The 7771-nt window shown below is 38.8% G+C and overlaps 2 protein-coding genes and 1 pseudogene across 2 annotated transcripts; 1 reads left to right on the top strand and 2 right to left on the bottom strand.

Moving 5' to 3' along the window:
- Nucleotides 1-355: 355 nt before the first annotated feature.
- Nucleotides 356-3309, bottom strand: LOC113353023 (annotated as a pseudogene).
- Nucleotides 3310-3909: 600 nt separating this feature from the next.
- Nucleotides 3910-4461, top strand: LOC113350720 (self-incompatibility protein S1-like). The gene has a single exon (XM_026594847.1). It carries the CDS (start codon nucleotides 3910-3912, stop codon nucleotides 4459-4461), a length of 552 nt encoding a protein of 183 aa, XP_026450632.1.
- Nucleotides 4462-4672: 211 nt separating this feature from the next.
- LOC113353022 (mannan endo-1,4-beta-mannosidase 4-like) lies at nucleotides 4673-6499 on the bottom strand. The gene is made up of 4 exons (XM_026596744.1): nucleotides 6125-6499; nucleotides 5752-5946; nucleotides 5433-5555; nucleotides 4673-5261 (listed from the first exon to the last, which is right to left on the bottom strand). The coding sequence occupies exons 1-4, from the start codon at nucleotides 6497-6499 to the stop codon at nucleotides 4707-4709; spliced, it is 1248 nt and encodes a 415-aa protein (XP_026452529.1). The 3' UTR covers nucleotides 4673-4706.
- Between the last annotated feature and the right edge of the window lie 1272 nt (nucleotides 6500-7771).

The following is a 7771-nucleotide window of genomic DNA, read 5'->3' as shown; positions in this document are numbered from 1 at the left end:
TCGAGACCTTTACAAATATGATGTAATCACGTGCATAAGCATATTCTTTTATTCTTTTTGTTTTTTTTGATACACGAAAATTCTCAGATTCTTGTCCCCACAAAATCAAGAGGTTACCCACGAATCCAGACTCAGGATTCCAGGCCCCTGTTGGGCACTCGAGGGGTCCGTTTTTCATGTAAAAGAATTACAACCCCTTCCCCAAAATTCAACTTCTTGGCCAAACTTATTCAAAACATCCATTGAAGGTTGGTTAAAAGTCAGGTTAGCTAGATACAAAAAAAAAACGCTTACCTGACTACTAACCAACTGCAAAAAAATTATTACATCATTTATAAATAAAATCAATGGACCAGAGTAGTTGAATCACCGATGCATGCTCTGGTTCCAGCATTATACTGACATATCATTATCCTGGTCATCCTTTTCATCAGCAAGTGCCGGATGATCAATCAAGTGATTGTTCATAGATGGGTGGTACTGTTGAATCACTAAAACTGATGTAGGAGTTGAGAACTCTGATGATGCTAAATAACTTCCAATAGGTCCCAATTCAGGGCAGTCAGTGCTGCTTCTGTCCAGAAGTGGTGCTGCAGGTGGCATTCGGCCTACAAGGAAGAGATTGCTTCTGCTTAGACTCTTCATTTTTTCTATTATCTCTTCCCTTCCTCCTACTACTTTTTCTTCGTATTTTATTGATGATTCTTTATAAGTTCCTTTTAATTGACTCAGGAATTCCTCGTCGGCCTTCTTCTCCTCTATATCATCCACTAGTATTCCGCTCTCGATGACTTGATCTCCATTTTTATGAATTCCCATCAGTGATCAGTGACTTCCCTGGTTTTGGTAAAAATCTAACTACAGTGAGTACGATTCCTGGATGTTCAGCCATTCGTGCTCCATATGCCACGGCCTCACGGTCATCACGTCCGCCGAAGAAGAATGCAGTGATGTCGAATGACACATCTTTGGCTGACACTTGTGTTGCACCTCCAAGGCCACGGTCCACTAGGATTCCCACTGAGCATGGAGGTTTTTGCAGGACTTTCAGGTTCACTAAGTGAAAACCATGCCCCAATGACTCCATCACACCATCTACACGCTGGTGTTTGTGGAACGGGAGGAGAATGATTGCCACACGCTTTTGCTCAGCGCTGGTGCAGATATCTTCATGAATGCTGTGCAATGCAGATATGGCAGTCATGGGTCTGATAGATACATTGCTGAGCTGTTGATAGGCTTCGAAAGCGATAATCATCCGGTCATGGTCTGGTCGCTTCATGTTCCAAAATGGGAGTCCGTTGTTCCTTGCCTTATGAACCATCGATATAGCAGATGATCTCTCTGATAACTCCATCAAATGCATTGCATAGACACAAAGGCCTCGTGATCCGGTACCACGTGAAGACTCCATAAGGTTGATCATGCTGGGGATGTTCCTAGTGCTAACATGCAAGTATTGTAAGCTCTGTGTCTAGATTATTACGTTGCATTGTGCGATGCTTGTATGGTTTGGATTTCCTTGCTGGTTTGTACACTGCTGTTACAATTGGGGTTGTAATGAAGGTGGTGAAGAGCGCCATTAGCACTAAGATAGCAAATGTCTGGTCGTTCAGCACCTGCAATATTCATAAATCAAGTCGCCGCGTGATTGATTTATAGATTTGAAAGATACTACCATTTAGTATACATCTAAGAAATTATATGTACCTTTCTGTCCTTGCCAATGTTGAGGACAATGAGCTCGACTAGTCCCTTGCTGTTCATGAGGAAGCCAAGTGTGATTGCCTCCCTAAATGGCACTTTCACCATTACAGAAACAACCGTTGTCCCGACAATCTTCCCGAAACAAGCTGTAAGGATAACAAGAACAAGCAATCCCCATGACTCTGCTCCCTTAATTGTTGCAACATTAGTCTTGAGACCGCTAGACACGAAATAAAGCGGTAAAAGAAGCCCTGGCACAATATCCTCAATCTTTTCAATCAACACTCCAGCAAATGGACCATCCTTTGGTACAATGATGCCGATTACAAATGCACCAAATAATGCATGAATTCCAATGCAATCTGTAGCAAAACCAGCAGCCAATACAAGGGATAACGTTGCACAAATGTAGTGTTCTTTAACGGGTTCTCCATCAGGGGATCTCCTAGCCATCAGTACAAGTATAGGTCGTATAACAAAGACGGCGAAGATGAGGAAGGCAATACAAGTGAGTAGAACCCATAAAGAAATCAATGGGGAACTACTAGTACCAGAGAGAGCAATGGCAAGAGCAAGAAGAATCCAGGCTGCAACATCGTTCACTGCAGCAGCAGACATGGCTATGCGACCGACATCAGTAGTAAGGAGCTTTAACTCAGCAAGAATACGGGCAAGTACCGGGAAGGCGGTGATGGATAATGAAACACCCATAAAAACTAGGAAGGGGGCAGGTCTTGCACCATGAGCAATTGTGGCTTGAAGGACAACAGAGGTTCCTACTCCAAGTATGAACGGAAAACTGATACCAGCAATAGCAATGCCTAGTGCTTTCTTGCCAGTGCGACGGATGGCACGTATGTCGAGCTCAAGACCCACCAAGAACAAGAAAAATAGTAGTCCAGTGTTGGCCAAGGTGTCTAGGACTGTCATACTCTTTGCTGGGAACACTGTGTGTAAGAATTTCTCGCTCCTACCAAATGCAGATGGCCCAAGCAATATTCCTCCCTGTACATCACATATGGTTCATTTAGGTGATATTGTGGGCTAAAGATTTTTCAAAAACAAATCAATCTTGCTATCTGGACAGCTCTTTACGCTAAGGCGTGAGGCTACCAAGTTCCTGATTGCAGAAGCTAAGATAGGTTAAAAAGTAATTTTCTCTGCCATACATTGCTTTTTGATTCAGAAGCCAAAAAAATTTATGCTGCCAACTTATTGCACAAAAAATTGAAGCAAAACCAGGCCATTTTGAGGCCAGTACTCAAAAACAATCATCCTAAATTGGTTGAAAGAACATTTAGGGTAAATGAAACCTTTCCCTGATTCTTTGATGTTAAATTTTACAATTAGAGGAATAAGAGAGTACTTACAATAATCTCAGCAATGACTCGAGGTTGTCGAAGAGGCCTAAGAATGAATGCAAGTGTTCTTGTGAAAGCAACAACCAAACAAATCTGTAGGATTGCCAATGGAAGTGCATAATCTAATGGATTCTCTCCTTGCCATGCCCCATTTGATGTTGCTTTCATTGGTGCTGGGCACACCGTTTGATTTGTCGCCATACTTAATATTAATATCAACACACCTAATCCTAATTATCTCACTCAAAGATCAAAACTAAACAACAAAAACATGAACAAGAAAATTCAATCTCAATTTACATAATATACACTATACAAATGTTAATACTTTTCCTCTTCTGCAATTCTATCTACATCCGTCGTAGAGTAGTAAGTATTAATGGCCTAATTAATACCATTAAGTAAATGGAAAAAAACAATCAATAGCATTAATGCATATAGAGATAAAGAAAAAAAATTCAGAAAGAGAGACAAATGAGAGTAAAATTCTAAAATTATCCAATTTTCTTAATTAATCCATGTCACAACTAACATTGTTAGCAACAGCATATATATTTGGAATTATTTGGTTAATAATCAAAATTACAAGCACATTATTGTTGATATGTACTATTTTTTACTAAGCCCCCATCTTTGTGTTTTGTGTTTTATGTGTATACAGAGAGTAAAATGTAACACCTTCTTTTGCCTTGACTATGTAGTTAAAGGGTTTAACAAAAAGAGGATGAGTAACAGCAACTAACTAACCAAATTGTCATTCAATATAAATAGATAATTCTTGGGTTATGCACATGATTTTGTATAAATTGCAGTAGCATTCTAATAGCTAGATATAAGTAATATGATGATGAATTGTGCTGCAACTGGTATTATTACAAATTCAAACACCGTTTCTAATAATAACAGACGTAATAATACTAGTGATTGTAATATCGTGATAGTCTTGCAGTGCACCATCTGGCTAATTATGTTCTTGGGGATTGCAATCCAGGCTGAGAGCGCGGGCTGTTATCGGTTGGGGAAAGTGAATGTAAGTATCTCTAACAGATTAAGAGATAAGAAGATCATGAGAATACAATGTCAATCCGCAGATGACGATCTTGGAGTTCAATTAGTTAGAAGTGGTGAAACTATCGAGTGGAGGTTCGGTAACAACATATTTTTCAGCACTCTATTCTATTGCGACGTGGAATGGCAACCATTATCAGCTGCAGAAGATGGCAATGACTGCAAAACTGGAGGGTACCATTTTGATGCATATGATTTCGATAGAGACTCTTGTAGGTGCAAGCGTCACTGCCGCTGGTTAATTACAGACGAAGGCCCAACTAGGCAAAACGATGATGGTTCTTGGCAAGATTTTTCTTTTCAACCACAATGTCACAGTTCTTAGCAACTTCTTATTTTACAAATGTATCTCAGATCGGTCGTATTTGGATGTTACAAAAAGAGGCCAACACAAGAATGCAAACCTTGATTATTTAAACTGCCAAAGCATTAGCACTGGTCCATCCATTTTCATTTTAGTTCATCAAAATACAATTCGTACTAGTACTACAACTCCTAAAAGGAAAATGGAAGGAATACATAATGAAAAATCCCTGTTAATTCACCCTGTTTCAGCAGTCGGCATGGCAACTATCTGATAGTTGCTAGCTTACGAGATTGTTGATTTATAAGTGCAGCTGTTGATGGGCACTCAGCCAAAACTACTTCATATCCATCTTTGTAACTATCCATTCCTTGGGCCATCAGTTGCCAGAACACAGCACCACCACAGGGACCTCCACTCCTAGCACATGCATAAATGGTGTAGTATAGTCTTCTAAAGTAGGCATCCCTTTGGCCAACATTATATCCTGCTGCCTTACTTGATTTTCCAAATTCAGCCAACAATATTGGTTTCCGAATTGAATTGGAATCATGGACATGGGATTGAACCCATTTTTTGACAAACTGTTGTTGGGTTTGTTCGCTTGAGCCAGGTAGCCATTGATCTGGGTAGAGGTGAATTGTGGTGAAGTCTATTTCAGGGATCTGATTGTTGGAGATGAAATCTGTACCAACTTGGTAACCAGGGTTGTATTGCTTCCTGTCAGGGACCGATTCCCCGTAATATCCTTCTAATCCGATTTCCAGCAGATGGTTAGAATCTATGGACTTCACATGTCTAGCCATCTCCGTGATCCAATTCTACATGCATTTTATTGCATTGAACAAAGTAAGTGACAGTCATACCAGTAAAAAAAAAATAGAACAATTAGCACAGCAATTAACAAACAATTTTAGAATAATGCAAATGTATCCATATGGTTTTAAGCACACATAAACATAAACCCATGGAGCGCGGTCCTACATATGTACCTGCAAGGTCTTTCCAGAGAGGTCGGATTGGCAGCGAGGTTCGTTCATGAGTTCCCATGCAAAAATGGTGGGATCATCTTTGTACGCCACTCCTGTAATCGAGTTGTTTCTCGTGAGCACATCCTACACATGTACTAGTACACATTAGACAGAGACTACTTCATAAATGAACTAGATTCTTGTTCATTTTGCAAACCAGCATTTAGTCATGAAAGTTAGGAAATGCATCAATATCAATCTTTTTAAAAGTGGGTGAACTTGAAAGGGTTAAATTGCTATTGTTTGGGTTTAATTCTTTAAGATGATAAATGTAAATTACCTTGACATGGTTCTTGTAGAATTCTCTGGTCAAAGGGTTAGTATAAAAATCGTCGTCTGACTGCAAGTACTGCCCTTTATCTATTGCCCACTGAACATACTGTTTTCTGCCACCATAATCATCATAGTTGTTCACTAAACTCAGTATCAAATATATTCCGTTTCTCTTTGCTTCAGAGATAACATAATCCAAGCCCTGTGAATCAAATTAAAGACTAATTAATACAGTATATACATGTGAACATCCTTAAATCCCCAATTTACAAGGATGTACATGCATATACTACCTTCAAAAGCATTGATGTTAAGTCTCCTTAATGCTTCTATAAATATATAGGGCTACATTTTAAGGTATATAATAAATATGATCTCACCTTGAACGTTTCTTCATTATATGAACCAGGAGAAGATTGCAAAGGCTTGTAAGAAGTACCATCACTGAAAGCCCATGTTCTAACTAGATTCATTTTTAACCTTGAAGCTTCTTCAAAAGTGTCAGTCACTTTTCCTTTATCGCATGATGGCTCAGATGCCATGGACATCAACCAATACGCATTAAAACCATTCAAGTACAGTGGCTTCCCGTTCACCATGAAACGGGTACCTCTTGTTCTAACGAAATCATGACTGGGATGGAACCCCGACGATGGCAGCAGAGATGAGTTATGCGGTTTGCACTGTCCTACTTGTGGGTATAAAGATACTAGAAGAGCCAGAATTAGGCACCTCAACAAACTACTGCTATTCATGTCAAACATCATCTGCGAGAGAGAGAGGGGGACAGAGAGAGCAATGGGTATAATAAACGATTTCCTATGAGATTTAATATTTATAGAGCTAAAAATGAAAAGGTTAATTCACAATTAAGGAAATGAATTCATGATGGATATCGTCAATGACGAATCGAGTAATCAATATTTTCGGGTTGAAATTCACTATGGTTATTTTTGTAAAACATGCCTAACTTAGTGACTGGTGCTCTTGCATGTCATGCCAAGGCAACCAATACGAGAGTGCACAAGAGACACACTCTTCTATATATGGCTGCAAGTATGTGTTTTTTGGGTAAGAATTTTGGTGGTGATGGAATGATATTTAGGGTCGAGATCCCATGTCCCCTTCTTCCATGTACCCTCGTGTCTCTCCTATAATGTATCGACACGTGTATCTTATTTACTTCCCATATTTTCTACAGTTTGAAGATTTTGTTATTTTAAGAAACAATAGCGGAAAGATAAAATACTTTCCTTTGTTGGCGCTAAGAGAATCAAATTCCTTCTCAATATTAATTTTTTTAACAAGTTCATCTTTTCTTAATTGTATGAGATGCATTAGTGAGTTGCAGTACGTTAACAAAATAGACCCAAGCTTAAAATAAAATTTGATTTGATTTTTGTATTTTGTCGAAGGTATTAGTAGTAGTCCATCATTCATGTAGAATAAAATTTTGATGATGTTGTTTTAGAAAATGATACGATTACCCCATCTACCTCAGCTTACTGGGCATGGAGTATTAAAACATGATCGTAACGAACATGGGATATTAAGAGATAATCCTTCAAACTCATGCTTGCGATCATCAACTAGCCTTCAAACCAAGTGGGATTGATATTCACTCCTTCCCTTCTCCAAACATTACTGGAATTTGTGCTTTGCTTATTCTCGAGCGAATTGATTTATCACTGCATTTGACTCTTAATTAGAATTAGCATCTAAAGAAATTCTGAAATCTATGTTCTTACCAAAATCCAGCTTGCGTTGTGCTTGACGATCATTTGGCACATGAATAGTTTTTATTTTTAATCGTTCATGATTTATGAACTGTGTTGATTTTTCCTTTCAACAGAAAACATTGCTGATTAACAAGTAGATATTAGGTTCAGATTTGGTTTAACGCCAACAAAGGAAATCGGCTTTCATTTCTCAAAATAATGAAATTTTCCAACAGTAAGAATTATGGGAAGTAAAGAAGAGACACGTGTCGATACATTGTAGGAAGGGACATGAGGGCACAAGGAAGA

This window comes from Papaver somniferum, chromosome 2 (genome assembly GCF_003573695.1).
Source record: "Papaver somniferum cultivar HN1 chromosome 2, ASM357369v1, whole genome shotgun sequence".
Classification (NCBI taxonomy): domain Eukaryota; kingdom Viridiplantae; phylum Streptophyta; class Magnoliopsida; order Ranunculales; family Papaveraceae; genus Papaver; species Papaver somniferum.
The sequence above is the reverse complement of the archived record's forward strand: the minus strand, read 5'-3'. Positions and strand labels throughout refer to the sequence as shown.

What these genes read in the sequence shown, in the direction of transcription:
- LOC113353022 (XM_026596744.1), bottom strand. Translation starts at nt 6,499, where the DNA reads ATGAATAGCAGTAGTTTGTTGAGGTGCCTAATTCTGGCTCTTCTAGTA. An exon ending in ATAATGAAGAAACGTTCAAG is followed by an intron (nt 5,947 to 6,124) that starts GTGAGATCATAT and finishes TTTGATTCACAG; the next exon opens with GGCTTGGATTATGTTATCTC. An exon ending in TCTCTGGAAAGACCTTGCAG is followed by an intron (nt 5,262 to 5,432) that starts GTACATATGTAG and finishes AAATGCATGTAG; the next exon opens with AATTGGATCACGGAGATGGC.
- LOC113350720 (XM_026594847.1), top strand. Translation starts at nt 3,910, where the DNA reads ATGATGATGAATTGTGCTGCAACTGGTATTATTACAAATTCAAACACC.